The sequence below is a fragment of the Paroedura picta genome, chromosome 2 (assembly GCF_049243985.1).
Source record: "Paroedura picta isolate Pp20150507F chromosome 2, Ppicta_v3.0, whole genome shotgun sequence".
NCBI lineage: Eukaryota > Metazoa > Chordata > Lepidosauria > Squamata > Gekkonidae > Paroedura > Paroedura picta.
In genome coordinates, this window is record NC_135370.1 from 35,014,771 (window position 1) to 35,030,719 (window position 15,949).

At 44.1% G+C, this 15,949-nt stretch overlaps 1 protein-coding gene across 3 annotated transcripts in view; it reads right to left on the reverse strand.

Moving 5' to 3' along the window:
- The window catches only part of MAP3K20 (mitogen-activated protein kinase kinase kinase 20), a 146,938-nt gene that overhangs the window by 33,247 nt on the left and 97,742 nt on the right, over window positions 1–15,949 (reverse strand). For all 3 annotated transcript variants that reach the window (XM_077319697.1, XM_077319696.1, XM_077319698.1), the window contains exon 11: window positions 10,538–10,673. In XM_077319697.1, coding sequence (XP_077175812.1) covers window positions 10,538–10,673 — 136 coding nt within the window. The remainder of the gene's footprint in view (window positions 1–10,537; window positions 10,674–15,949) is intronic.

Below are 15,949 nucleotides of genomic sequence, written 5' to 3' on the forward strand. Positions count from 1 at the left end.
GAAAGTTAGAAACCATTTAAATTCCAGGCAAAAGACACCACCAGATTAGTTAGCAATAAATAGAAAGTAAAATTATTAGCGAGTCTAATTAGCGAGGCCAAGTAAGTAATTAACTAAAACTTGGCTGAGTTATTTAAAAAAATATTTGAAGACAGCATCACCAGTACCAACAAATGTGCAAGAAACCATAAGCAGCCCAGAGCCCTCTAGCTGAAAATTTAAGCCTCTTGTGGCGCAGAGTGGTAAGCGGCAGAAATGCTGACTGAAGCTGTCCATGAGGCTGGGAGTTCGATCCCAGCAGCTGGCTCAAGGTTGACTCAGCCTTCCATCCTTCCGAGGTCAATAAAATGAGTATCCAGCTTGCTGGGGGGTAAAACGGTAATGACTGGGGAAGGCACTGGCAAGGCCACCCTGTATTGAGTCTGTCATGAAAACGCTGGAGGGCGTCGCCCCAAGGGTCAGACATGACTCGGTGCTTGCACAGGGGATACCTTTACCTTTATCTTACTGTATAAGAGGAAATACTTCAACTGACCCAGCTTCAGCATGTCTTTAATTTTACCAAAGCATCCAAAACACAACTGCAAACACAGTTGGGTTCTGTCTGCAAAAACAAAGGGCATGTGAACTTAAAATCAGTGTTTAAAAAATTCCCAAAGCTAGCAAATAGGGAAGAAATATTTGACAGAACATCCAAAAAACTGGAGCTCACTGCAGAACATACCTCTAAATTAGAATCATAGAATTGGAAGGGACCTCCAGGGTGATCTAGTCCAAGCCCTTGCAGAATGCAGGAAATTCACAACTACCTGTCCACCCATATTGACCCCAACTCCATGCCCAGATGATGCCCCTCCCCCCCAAAATCTCAGAAACCCTGGCCAGTCTGGCCTGCACTCCAAGGTGGTGATTGGCATTTCCCTGGGCATGGAAGAAAGGGCCACAAGAGCCAAGCGCTGACACAATCCCTTCTGCCCATCCATTTGTGTGAATGATGTCAGGTGAATTTCATTGGAAGACGAAGCAAATCTTGACCTGAATCTTAGGGCACTTTCACACACAAAATAATGCACTTTGCCACTCGATTTTATCATGTGAAATTGCAAAATCCACTTCCCAAAAGTTGCCGCAGTGGATTGCGACGGCATTGTTTAGCATGTAGTGCTAATGAATTGCTTCAGTCAACGTTGACAACTAGGAGAGTAGAGGGGAACTCACTGATAAGTGTACTTGGATCCCTGATCCGCAGTAACAGGGCTGCAAGGGATGCAACAGAACAGCTGAGAGAATGGAGGTTCACTCACTCCCTGCTATAGCCCGATAAATAGTGTGGGACAGCATGAGTTCTACCATGACCCCAGGTAGATCAAGACAAACTGGCTTCCATATGGCAAGTACCTCATGCCACATAGGCACAATACAGACTGCACATGGAGTTTCACACCCTTACCTGCTGCTGTCAGTAGCTTGCAGCCTGCCTGAATAACACCAATTGACCCGTATTGTACACTACTCAAGATGTTGGACTAGATGGCCTGTATGGCCCCTTCCAACTCTATGATTCTATGATTCTATGTCACAGCTCCAAGGCATGTACAATACTCATTCTATGGAGGCTGTCCTCCATGACATTGAGCAGAGGGTTGCACTGGATGGCCTGGATGGCCCCTTCCAACTCTATGATTCTACAATTTTGTGATAAAATCAGCCCTCCTATCAATGGGGGCAGGGAAGAGCTTGCAGGACTCTTAAAGGTCACATGACATCTTACGCAAGAACACAATTTGTTTCTGCATGTAAACTCGCACAAATGTAATGGTCGTGCAAATTCCAACATACAGTTATTGTGTGCGTACTTGTTAACAATATTAACATCTGTCAGAGAAGTTTACAGGCCAGACCAAAGAATTATTATTTATTCTTATCATATGGCATGTGTACAGCATAGCCAGGATTGGCTGGCAGCCAGTCAAGAGATGTTTGAAGGTGGTTTGCCATTACCTGCCTCTGCTTCATGACCCTAGTGTTGGTCTCCCATCCAAATACTAGCCAGGGTTGACCCTGCTTAGTTTTTGAGATCTGAGGACATCGGGTTTGCCTGGGCTATCTCAAGGAAACCGATCAACTTGGAATCGTTTTTATCTTTTATTTCATCAAAACAAAAGTTTTTGCTATTGCTTGAATAAGGTATTTTAGCCGTACATTTGACCATTCCGCCAAAACCCTCCGCCCCCAGAAGAACCACCTAGAGTATGTTTTAGGACATATGTATCAAACACGCAGTTATTCTAGGTCCCATCTCTCAGCTAGGTTTCCTGTAATACATCTGCCACGTCAAAAACTAGTTTTCAGTGGCCAGTGGTTGAGTTATACTGTTTACTCCTTTATGTAACCTGCCTATTCATTCAATCTAAATATGCATATTAAAGAGGCCAGTCTTATTAAATTACTTGGCTACATTTAGTTAAAAACAGTTAAACACCATGTTGAAAATCTAGTTATACTGATGATATATAGCTTACAAAGAAATCCTTTGGAAAAGATCAAAACACAGTGAGAGAAGACAAAGAGCTGGTAAAACCAAAGGGTTGAATCCAAAGGCCACTTCCTGCCAGTGGGAGAGGATTTTACCCAACCCACCCATTTTTGCCGAGGGGTTCCTTTCCCCGAGACCAACACGGGGGGGGGGGGGGCTTCCATGGATTGCAGCAGGACAGGGAAGCAGGAAAGTTCCATTGTGTCTATAGGAAAATGACCTTTGGGTTCAACCCAAGCTCCAGGAAAGGTATACAGATTTTTTTATCTGAAGGCTTCGAGACAAGACACCATGCTGGGGACCAATGAAAAGTTATTGTTCCAGGGACTTGAATTGTATCTCTAACAGTAAATGGCTTATAATGTCTTTTCTTCCTTTTGTGGTACATTTTCTCCACCTCCTTTCAACTCACCTTAAACGCAGTGACTCCTTTGATGCCCTATAATTAGACTTGAAATGTTACAAAATCAAGGGGGAAGGAAATAAAGTGAGACGGTAAACTTTAGGGGAATCTATTTCTTACTATACTCAAGGACTTTCAAGACAGACACCGATGCATTCCCCCACGAAGGACAAGCCAGGAAGGAATTCCAGCTGATGGCACCCCCGGGGATGACAAACGGACTTATGGATATAGAATTGGGAGCTGCTACGGAGCCATGTGACACTCAGCACTAGATGACCAGGCCTGCTTTCCTTATATAGACAGATTCCAGAGTAATTATTTACAATAGGCTAAATATGTGACAAACATCCCAAAGCGTGCTTAGAATACATTTGAAGAGAGTTTGCTCCATGCACAAAGCCATGTGTTTGAAATACACTGTTCTGCAACTCAGGTATTGCATGGAACTTTTAAAGCCTTTTAAAGGCTGCATATGTGTGTGTGCTTGTGCATGGGCCAAATGTCAGGGAAAAGCCAGTGTCTTTCACAAACGGCTGGCAGCAGGCTGGGGGGGGGGGTTGGGGGGAATTCTGACATTGTTCCACTGTCAGTGGCCATTCTCTGCACAGGCCAGCCAGGAAGAGTTGCCATAAGTTAACCCCCAAACCCGCTCAAATTGTCCTCCTTTCAGTTCCCATGTCGATGTCGCCACAATGCTTGAACAATGGCAGAGCAGGTGTTGTGTGCAGCTGCTGCGGAGGCCCCTTAGACTTGACAACTCTCTGCTTAGCATGTGTCTCCATCTGCTTCCAATTCCTGACATAAGTTCTATGCACTAATTTTGGCATATTAATGCAATCTCTTCCTTCTTCCCCCCCACCTCAGATAAGAGACGGTTGCCCACTCTGATCACAGAGCTAGCCTACGTTCCAAAGCTAAAATTACCAAACTGCCATTGAAACGCCGACAGCCACATTGAAGCAGAAGTACAATTTGATTGCAGCCTTTCCCCCACGTCGCATTGAGCTCACTGCCACAAAGGGAAACTCAGTCCACGTGCAATGCCAAAGCATGGTCTGGTTCTCTGTGAATGCGCCTCAAGCTTCTTTGGGTGCCCCTGCCATTTGTGCACCACAATGAATGAGTAGCTTCCACTTGAGCACCAACCACTGTTAGCCCTGAGGCTTGCACCCTCCCTCCAATCCAGATCTGGGCTGGTTCTGTCCTGAATTTTTTTCTCTCTATTGTCGATCCTGCTGAATTCAGATTGATCTGAACCCGGATCTTCCGCTTTCCTTTTTCCCAAATTGAAACTGAAGTTGCCTTCTACACGTAATTGTTTGGCTGCTCTCTCCTTCCCACTTTATTGGGGAAGCTAAGAGGGGAGAGGGGAGGGGTGGTCACATGAAGCTCCAGCCAGCATTGAAGGATTATGCTGGGGAAGGGTTTATTTCCTGCCTTTTGTCTCCTCTACAGCCAAAGCAAGCCGAGGGTGGGTGGGGGAATGGAACACGAGGCTGCTTATTTATTTTTCTTTTCCTGAGTGACTGGTGGGCAGAACAAGGGGGGAAAGACAATTCAAAAGGCAAATCTCAGCACATAGAAGTGTGGGCTTTTGGAGCATAGTCTTTTTAAAAAGAGAGCAAAAATAAATATTGCAAGGGAATGGCAACCAGGAACCAGTTTTCTTGCAGTCTTTGAATTGGCGTCCTAACCAATCAGCAACAGACTATGCACTATGTCAGTGTTGGAGGTGCGGAGAAAGGGAAGGAATCTGGCAAAACGTTGATATCTACACTTGAAATACTGTGGCTTTTGGAGTGCTTTTCTCAGATGTAGCAAGTTATATTCACTCCTGGATATCATGGAGGAAAGGTAGCATCACCAATGATCAATTATATATGCTGCAGAGGGAAAATTTAAAGCACTAAATATCAAAATGGAAATCGAATAAGGTGTAGATGAGTTTTTGAATTTGGGGTTACAGGGCATAAAAAGCCCAGTGCAGAAAAAGCCCAGGACTGCAAACCAATCTCATCTGGATAGAAAAGAAAATTGGTTCATGTGACACTAAAAATGGTTTTGCTGTGTTTATTAATCTATGCTAAAGTAATCCCAGAGCCCATGTTCACAATGTTTCTTCCATTTTTACTGACTTGTATCTGACTCATTGAGCACCGAAGGCATACAAGAGTCATCCCACATTCTTCTGCTTTCCCATAGGCCTTTCCAACCATTGGAAAGGTCATTCCTGGAGCTGTGGAATCTATTTGGAGCAACAGCCATGTGGCTTGAGCAAGGGCTAGAGTGAGGAGGGATAAGGAGACTAAATTGTCCCTCCTCTTAGCAGAGATCCACTTGTAGACAAGAGAGGAGGGGATCGTTTCAGCCCAGGGATTCCCAACCAGGGTTCCATGGGAGCTCCAGAGGGGGTCTGCAGTCTTTCCACTCCTGCCTTAATGAACTTGACCACAAGCTGGGAAATCAGCTGCTTCCTTTGCTCCTCTGCCCCAAGCGTGATTTTTCCCATGGTTTCTGTGCCTGGGAGGAGCCAGAGCCTGCACGTCTATTCCTGCATTAAACTGCCTCCTGTCTCCCTTCCCTCGTCCTCTTCAATCATGACTGTTAAAGTGGATGTCACTTCCTGGGGTGTAAGACAGGGGGTATGGCAGGTTGACCTCACTTCCAGGACTCCTTGAAGCATGGAGGGGCTCCTCCATGGTCTAAAGCAGTCTTCCCCAACCCCCGGGTCACGGACCGATCGCTCCCGGCACAGTAAGTGCCACACTGCGGAGGGGGGGGGGGAGGGAAGGGAGGCATGCCCAACGGCGTGCCAGCGCCCATGCCGCCCTCCCCCCTGCCCCAGCCCAGTACCGAGGGCTCTACGGCATGGTACCGGTCCACGGCCCGGGGGTTGGGGAAGACTGGTGTAAAGGTTGAAAAAAGCTGCCTTACTCCCTCTTCACTGTAAGCCAGCAACTTTTATGGTTGTTTCTCCAGGTGGGCCCTGAGACCTTTACTTCAAAACTATCTTTTACTACCTTCAATCATACGAAGTTCACAAAAGACGTCTCATAGGAAAAAGAAGAATCCCCCAATATCAGCATATTCATTCATTCATCTTCATATTTACTCCAACATTTATGAACAAGACTTCTCGCCCACAGGCATCTTTGTCGCCGTGAATCGAGGATTTGTTTTGTTTACGTGTGAGATCTGAAGCCACTTTCACACAGAGCAACCAAAACAAAACAACACCGTAAAAGAAAAACCATGCAGGCAACAGCAAGACTTCTTTCATTATTCAAAAACGTGACGGAAGCTCTTTCAGCCATTCATGTAAAAACTTTAATATATATATATATATATATTTATATATCCTCCTCTGTTTTCCGCCTCATTTTAACCTTCTCTTTTGATGGTATGCATTGGCTTGCAACGGGAGAATACGGCTAAAGTCCTAGAGAAAGCTCATGCTCCCTAAAAAAAATAAAATAAAAGTAAAAGGTGCAGCTGGATTCTCTTAACGCAACAGAGAGGAAGTTTATGCTAAGCACAATAGACCGTAGCACAAACACCTTCCCCCAGCAAAGCCAGCCAGTGAAAAGGACAAGCCATAAGCAAGCACAGAAAAAAAAATATATTCCTGGCCTCGCTTGTGGAAAAGATCGGCTCATTAGAACTGCGTTTCATGCTGTGCAGCATGTAGGTGAAGGCCCGTATCTCAGCTACTGGATCTTTGCAGACATTAAAGGGAGCCTAGCAGCTACCTACTGGGAACACAGAGCACCTCGCTTATGGGAAACACTTGTGCTTCATTATTATACTCTACTACAGGTTCACAGCTGGAAGACGCACGCCGTGTCATTCACGGAGATGCCATTAAACTGTGCCTCAGAAAAGAAGGTGCAAAAAAAGAAAAGAAAAAAAAAAAACTCCCGCCACCCTGCAAAACAGTGAACAGACTAGAATCATTACTTATATATATATATTTTTTAAAAGTCATTTTAGTGTATATTTCAAAAGGAAATCAGAAAAGGTCCGGGTACTGAAACAAATACAATAATGACTCGTACGTTTCGAAACGGATGTCGCAATTTCAAATTCTTTTTAACGGGGGGAGAGCAAAGGCAATTAGCCAATCGTTTGGGCCGAAGTCGAATGCTAATGCAAGTCGTAAGATTTGCATTTTACCTTGCATCTGGCAGGCACAAATGCTAAGGTAATCTGTTTGGTTAGAAACACACGGCCAAGAAAATCAAGAGGGGACTTCTTCTAAAGAAGACAGTCACAATTACACAGAAAATGTGACTTAGCTTTTCTCCCCCCCCTTCTTTCAATAAGAAAACGAACAAATCGATTTCTTAACTACACTCTGCATATAACCACCAGCTAGTTGCCTCTCCTACATATGTGCTGGCTCTAGTTTTTACTGGTTTAGATCCTTGTTGGTGGGCAGATCTGCTTTTGCAGAGTGCAATTTTCTCACCTCTGTTTTCCTTCAGCAGCCCGAGATGCCCCATCCCGGGGGGGGGGGGCTGTCCCCCAGGAACAAGATTGTGGTAAGGGTGGGGGGCAAAAGGCAAAAAAGTTGCTCTCCACAAGTGCAAATCCCTCTGCCCAAGAAAACCTCTACAGGATCTAAGCCACTGTGTTCCCAGTGTTGTCCCTGTCAGTTATCACTGGCAGAGATCCCTGGTCCAGACTAGGGGTCCGCCCTCTTCACAATGCCAACCAATAACAATGGAACTGCACTGTTTAGAAAGAGAGGGTAGTCGTGTTAGTCTGCAGCAAGAACAGCTAAATTCTTGCTGGTTTCTTAGGTGCAACTGGCCCCAAATCTGGGTGCATTTGCTGGTGGAAAACTTCCAGGCTATCTTTCAGAACTGTTTCTGGAAATGAAGAACCCACAGAACAGCATAAAGACACATAATGCTGATGCATTTTGAAAGCTAAGCAGATCACAACCTGGGTGTGGTCCTACCTGGAGCTCCCAAGCTTTCCTCCATTTAGCTATGTAATTCTTGAAGAAAGAGTGGGACAGATGCACAATCAGTAACAGAAGTCTGACTAAATGGCAACGATTCAGCATTTTGTTACCAAAGGAAGAAAGCTCGGTCTCTGCCACTCTCTCAATATCCTTTTAAGTATCATTATCATCATTTGGAATAAAAAAACTAATTTGGGTAATACATTCATTTTGATTGCAGAAATTCTACCTGGCCACGGAATTTTTAATTTTTTCCATCTAGATAACTCTGCTTGTATCAGAGTTTCGTCCAGTCACACTTACCCCCAGATAATTAATAGAATTAATTCTTTCCTCTATAAAATCCCTTCTTGCTGCACTAAGAATTTCATTATTATTTTTGTCTTGTTCCCGTTAATTTTATATCTTGAAACGGATCCAGATTCTTCAGTATGTTCCACTACATACTTTATAATGATTTTTGTGGATCTAAAACTGTTAAAACCACACTGAGCGTGTAATTTTTCATTTTAAATTCTAGGTCATCCACTTTTATCCTTGTGCCTTGTCTAATCTTTGTAGCTAAAGCAGGATTTCTCAGCCAGGGTTTTGTGAAACTCTGGGCTTTCTTGAGGCGTTTCCCGAACGGGTGGGAGTTAATTAGTTCTTGATATATTTTTTTAATTTGTTAAACATTTATTGGGTGATATGACCATATATGATCATGTTGACCCACACTAACCCTCCCAAAATGGCCAATGATTGGCCTGGAGGGGGTGGGAAGGGGAGGGGCCTTTATTAGCTATACCCACAGATTTATACAGTAAGGCAAGAATCCAAAGAACTCTGATAATTGGCTGGTGGCAGAATGAGCCATTGAGTCACCGCCGACTAAAATCTTCAAGGCAATAGAGGTTCAGGGATGCTTTGCCATTGCCTGCCTTTGTGTAGTGGCCTTGGGTTATCTTGGTGGTTTCCAAGCCACATACTAATTAGGGATGATCCTGATTAGCTTTCAAGATATGAAAAGATCAGCCTGGACAATCTAGATCAGGTCAGTAGCCAAAAAATGTTTAGGGGGAGGGAAGGAGTACATGGATGATCAGCCATCGTTATTTATTTTTTATTATCATTATTTATAAATTATATATACATTTACATAATTTTACACAAACACCCCACAGGCTTTCTTAAAAGCAGGAGTCCAGGATTCTTAAGACTTGCTGACTGTTAACTCTGTTCAAGTCAACGGCACGGAAAATGCACATTGGGAAGATTTATAACATCTTTTTACCTCAACTCCTTCCTTTTCTGCACAGAGAATTCACACTCGAAAGACCTCTGACAGATTTCATACCAACTCCAAGTGCTGACTCAAGGGGCATAAGCAAAAATAAAATGGGAGGGGGTAGGACCCAGTGAAGGACCAAACACAGAGCAAGTTATGAGGCACTGGGATGCCAATATGGCGAATTAAATATACAGAGTAGACTTCTATGGAGTCTTCAAACTTCCATTGTTCTTTATTCTTTGATATTCAATAATTCCCAATAATTCTCTTTAGCTTTTTCAAGGGACAGCAATTTTAGTGTTTTCAAAACCAACTTTGATTTTGTGAAATAATCTCTTAACAGTGAGTAAGGTTGTCTTAACAAATGCTACTCGTAGCTTATGGCATTCCAGAAGCTATGACAAATGATTGATGGGTCCTTTTTGTGGCGTTGTCGCTGTGATTACTTACACATACCCCAAGGGGATATACAGCTGCAGTCAGCATACAGTGGTTGCAACAGGCTGTATGACAAACTACTTCTGCGCCCAAAAGGCAATTTCAAAAGATGGATGTGATGTAACAAGTACACCAAAATCCAAAATAAATAAAATCCCACTGAATAAATCACAATACTCTGAATATGCTCTGACCTGGATGACCCAAGCTAGTCTGATCTCATCAGATCTTAGAAGCTAAGTAGTAGAAGAGTTGGTAGTAGAATGCCGCTAAGTAGTAGAATGCCGCTTTCTCTACCAGAAGGAATCTCAAAGCAGCTTACAACTACCTTTCCTTTCCCCACAACAGACACCCTGTGAGGTGGGTGAGGCTGAGAGAGCCCTGATATTACTGCTCAGTCAGAACAGCTTTCTCAGTGCTGTGGCAAGCCCAAGGTCACCCAGCTGGATGCATGTGGAGGAGCAGATAATCAAACCTGGCTCACCAGATTAGAAGCCATCACTGTTATCCACTACACTAAAATGGCCTTTCTTGACCACTACACCAAGTAGGGTCCAACCCTGGTTAGTATTTGGATGGGCAACCACTAAGGGTCCAAGGTCGCTATACAGAGGCAGGTAATGGCAAACCACCCCTGCTTGATAGCCTACCTTGAAGACCCTATAGCTGGGATGGCTGAACTGTGGCTCTCCGCATCCATCGGAATTGTAGTCCAGGACATCTGGAGAGCCATAGTTTGGCTACCACAGCCTTACGGGGTCTCCATAAGTCAGCTGTGACTTGCTGGCACTTTCCGCCGCCACCACCACCTCCACTGGACAGGTCTAAAAAGTAGTTCTTTGGATTCTGGCCTCTGATGGAATTTCAGATGCTCCTGAGATTAATGAATGATTACAGAGTAAGTTCATAGGTACTTACAGGTGTGTTGGATTGTTCGGTTAGTTTCTGCTCCCACATCCTCAAACGCCTCTCTCGTTCTTTCAACTCCTGCTCCTTACAGCTCAAGTCACGTTCCAGTTTCTTTAGCCTCTCTAAGGTGGCCTCTATTTCACATCTGCAGAGAGACAATTTGTTAAGTCGCGTCTCCTCCTGACAAGTACAAATTGTTCATAAAATTTTCCACATGAATATTAATTAAATGTGAAAGGGTGTAAAGTACAATGGTAACTCAAGCAGGACATTTAATTACCATGAGGAGAGGGCCTTTTTGAACCACACACACACAACAGAACACGTACGTACCATACAAAAATCTTAAAAATGATCACCTTGATAACCAAAAAGTTAAATCCCTGGCCTTCTTGTTCTTCTTCTTCTACAATAAGTATAATTAATTGGGCTCAATATGCACATGGAAGAGAATGAGAGTAGGAATGGGATATGCCATTCAAAATACAGGTGGGAGAAACTATTTTTTAATACTCTGCGACATTATAAATGGGCTGTAGAATCATATTGTATAGCTCAACCTCACCCCAACTGGGTCAGTATTTGGACGAGAGACCACCAAGGAAGGGCAGGGAAGGGCAAAAGCAAACCACTGCTGCTTCTCACTTGCTCTGAAAGCCCCATGCTGGGGGTCACCAAGCATTGGCTGCAACTTAATGACACTTTACACACGGAGACAGCAATCATTAAAAACCCAGAACCTCTTTGCTTGCTGTGCTGTTTTTTATCTGCAGCAAGATTTATTTAAAAAAAAAACAGAGTATTCAAAAGTGGCATCTTATACCTACAGTTGCAGTCTATTCTACCAGCTCATTTGTTGACTAGTGATGGGAAATAGGAAGTGTGTGGAAGAATCTGGAGGCAAATCTCTGTGTGTCTATGGAAGTGGTCCTCAACCGCCGGTCCGAGAACTAATACCGGTCCATGGATCAGTTGGTACCGGGCCACGGCTCCTCCTCCCCGGCTGCTGCCTCGGAGGCTGCCCTGCCACTCTGCCACTGGTTCACCTTTGGTGCTCTCCTGCGGCTGCCATGGCTGGGGCTCCCCCTCGGTATGGCACTGCGCAGCTGTTGCTGGCAGCGCCCCCAGCGGACGGTGGGAAGTCGGGACACCGGCAGGAAAGCAAGCGGAGCAGGGGCTCAGGCGGCAGCGTCCCTCGGCAAAAGACTACCCCCCCCCCGGGCCTCAGTAAAATTGTCAAGCGTTGACCGGTCCCCGGTGATAAAAAGGTTGGGGACCACTGGTCTATGGTACATAGATTGGTTTAGTTACTTTAGCTACTAACTCATATATAGTTTTACCTATTCAAGTCTTAATGAGATTTATTTAGGAACAATTGTCCCTGGTCTGGTTGGCCCAGGTTAACTCCATCTTGTCAGATCTCGGAAGTGAAACAGGATTAGCCCTAGTAAGTACTTGAATGGGAAGTCAGAGATGCTACCAAGGAAGTCAAGGGTTACTATACAGAAGCACACAATGGGAAACCACCTCTGTTTGTCCCTTGCCTTAAAACCATACAGGGATGCCATAAGTCAGCTGCAACTCGATGGCAATGTCCACTACCGCCAAGATCAACTGAAATCAGTGGGACTCACTTCCAGGTGAATATGTCGAAAGACTGGGCTAACACAAGAACAAATCACTCACAATTCACTGAAAGCCCTGTAGTCCTGAAACCATTCCACTAAAGCATGAATTCCCAACCAGGGTTCCAGGAAAACCTGGGTTTACATGGTAGATCCCCAGGGGTTTTGTGGCCTTTCCCAGAAATTCAAATGGCTGCTGACATCACTAGACGACACTGGAGCCCACTTCCTCTGTTGCTCTATAAGTCTAGTCTCTTTCTCCACTATAGAAACGTTGGTTGGCTCCCACCGCCTACTTTCACACCCACTTCTCTGAAGCGGAATGTCACCACTTCTGGGGTTCCTCAAAGCCGGAAAAAATATTTCTGGAGTTCCTCTGTGGTCAAAAGGTTAAAAAAGGCTGCCCTAAAGTGATACAACTGATAACGGAACTATGGGCTTAGTGTATTGATCTCTACCTAATCCAATGTGTACAACCCTCTGTCAACTGGGAAGCAGAGCAGTGCATCCTATTCCCTTCCATGACCTGAGTCACAAACAGAAGCCTTCTCCCGCTTATAGGATCATCACTGCCATCTCTACAGTGAACAGAAGTTTCCATGGAGATTTTTTCAACTCTGTTTCTGAAGGGCATTATGTAGTAAAGTCATTCTGACATCCCTGGCAAGGCCAGAATGGCAGTATGTTTTGTTTTGTTTTAAAATTTAAAAAAAACCTTTTATAATAATGTTATAGCAACTGGTAGCCATTTAGGAACGAACAAGTCAAGGATTTAAGCAGAGCTTTAAAGGAGATTTCTCCAGCCTTGGGCTTTCACATGACATGATTTCCTTCATAAGGAAACGAGGGGAGAAAAACAGAACTACTTCGTAATATTGTTTCAAAATGTCAATTTAACTGTCCCACATATTGTCATGTGCAAGTAGGATTCGTTGCTATTCTTGAATAAGGAGCCCTGCTGATGGTTTTTAACGCTAAGGCCTCCCTGTCTCTCTTTGGACCCTCAGGCCGCAAGAATTGTTTGCCTCAATCTCTCTATTGCTTGGGAAGAAAGGACGCCTGAAGAAAAGTATCATGACTCAACGTCAATCCACTGCCAAGCTCACGTTGTGCCTGAATTATACGCCTGACATCCGGATGACCCGCGACTGTCAACAGGAACCACTCTGGCAAGAAATGTCAAAGGTGCCGGATGCGCAATAGGCCCCATTAGCTGAATTCCAGTGTTGCCAAGTAAAATAAAGCAGCGTATTTAACAATGTGTCATGCACTCCACCATGATTCAATAAGGACCTAACTAAACATTACGAGGGCCATGAAGCCTCCACGGTTCCATGTTTCCTTGACTTTTCTTCTTTTGTGCTGTCTGGGAAAACACAAGACGTGACACAGCCGACTGCCGATAATGCAAGTCTACGGCAGGGAACACTGTGCGATAATGACACAACAGCAGATGCTCGGCTCAATCCATACGGGGATATTATGCTGACAAGCAGGAAAGTCACGCATGGTGGTAGCAGTTGCGTGGCTTTTGAAACATCCCAGTAAGGTCTATGCCCACAGAGACTGTATTCTGAGGTGACAGAATTCAGCCCCTGATGGACAAATTATATATGGGGAAACTTACGTCATTTTGCAGAATTCATCGAAGTATCACCAAACTGACCTATTTTGGTGTAACAATTTCGCAGCATGTACAGATTAAGCTTTCCAGATTTTCAGAAACTGAGTGCATTGGGGCAGGAATTCCACTGCCATTTTTTGAATCATAACATTTACCATTCAGTGCACTTCAGGAAGAGTGTTCTTGATTCCTGCTCCATGTTACAGTTCCCACGCTATTTGGCAATTTGTTCACAAGGGTCTCCTGATCCTTAGGATAACTGGGGCACAGAAGGAAAGGGTCACATCTCGGGGATTGGGCACCCGGTACGCATGCAGAAGATCCGTGGTTCAGTTTCCCACGTCTCCCGCTAAAGCAGTGGACCTCAACCTGGGGGGTTGGGACCCCTTTGGTGATCGAACAACCCTTTCACAGGGTCATGGCAGGGCAAGCAGCTTGGCCAGGGGGGCATCATCCACACAACAGCATTGCGGGGTAGATCGAGATAGAGCGTTCATCAGTCTGGAGCAGCAGAAAAGGGCGAGATCGGCATGGTGGGACAAGAGGCAGAACTGAACTGAGAAACCCCAGAAAAAAAAATTATATACAATCATGAACATTGGATCTTCAGGCCATTGGTCAGTTTCGGTTTAATTTCTGTGAAAGAACACTCATAATTTTATGGCTGGGGGTCACCACAACATGAGGAACTGTATTAAAGGGGAGGTTGAAAACCACTGCGCTAAAGGCTACAGAAAAGTTGCCAAGGAATTTCTCTTGCACCAGTTCCCCTTGCTATTTGCAGGATCGAATCCAGCAACACACTAGTCGTCTTTATTTGTGTTACTTGTATGTATTTACCCATTTAAAAATCGCTTTAAAATAATGCTGCCTCCATTTAAATAAATTTCTGCCCTAGCAAAGTCTTGGTAACAACAGCTTTCTATATGTCAAACTCATACTGGGTACGTACTGTAATTATCTCCCTTCATTAGGCAAAAACTTCTGTATAATAAAAGGTCAGACTCTGAAAAACAGCTGCATTCTAAAAAAAAAAATTGTATAATAAAACAATGTAATTAAAACGAAGGCTCCTGTACATTGCCCAGTTAATGATTCTGTTACTCCATAAGTTTAGCTATTTGCATACAACATTAATGGTCATGTGTACTGTTTATTTCAGTGATCTTGCAAATTAATATCCCTTGCTTGTTTTTCCTTGACCCGACTCGCTCTATTTTCTCAGTCAACGTATAACGGCTTCCAATGATAAAGACGGAAAGCTGACTAATTAATATTTGTACTTTTATATCGTGTCCCTGTTAAATGACACAGCAATGTCCTAGAGAATGAAAGCAAAATAAATTAAGCTTTCCTATTCAAGACAGGGATTTGAGTAAACAAAAATAAACATTGCGGGGATTTGGGGGTTGTTGTTTTTTTTTAAAGAAGAATGTCTTATTGTTTTTGTTTTACATGTGGAATGCTAGTGCTGGAAGCTGCCCTGTATCCCTTGGTGATAGGCAGGCAAGGTACAAATTAAAATAAATCATATGAGGAGCCAAGAGAGTAATTCTAAATAGGTAAATGCAACCAGAACACATAGCAATATGACTTGATAGCAATTATTCCTTTTTTGGAATGAAAGAAGCTTGTTTCTTTCATTTTAAAGCAGACGGACTGATTGAGCCACATTGGAGAGACTGACAGTCATGAAAATGTAATATTTTAGATTTGTGACAGAGGATCTCTTATCAAACTTAAATATTACTTGCAATCTAAATCTAAACTATGGCATGTATCTAACCATTCTTTGCACAGAATACAACGTTTTCCTCCTTGTCTCTCTGTCCTTGCACCCTTCCCCCTTTTGACCCGCGTAAAGACAACTGTGGCACCTTCATGAACTGGGGGATGGAGTGAGGAAGACCACTAGGGGGCGAAAAAGCTCAATCTTGTCCACTGAGGAAACAGTTCAATTTTGTCCCTTTGCCCCTCTAACCTATCAACCCACAATCTTCTTGGGGGGGGGGGTCAAATGAGGTCGCAGGGACTGAGAGCAATGTGCTTGTTTAAATCCATGTCAGAGAAACTCAAATACAAGCCGCCATCCCAAGGTTGAGGCCAACTGGGGGCTATAACTAGACCAACCACCGGGTCTTCCTCTTTCCGACTCCTCTTTGTTGTATACCA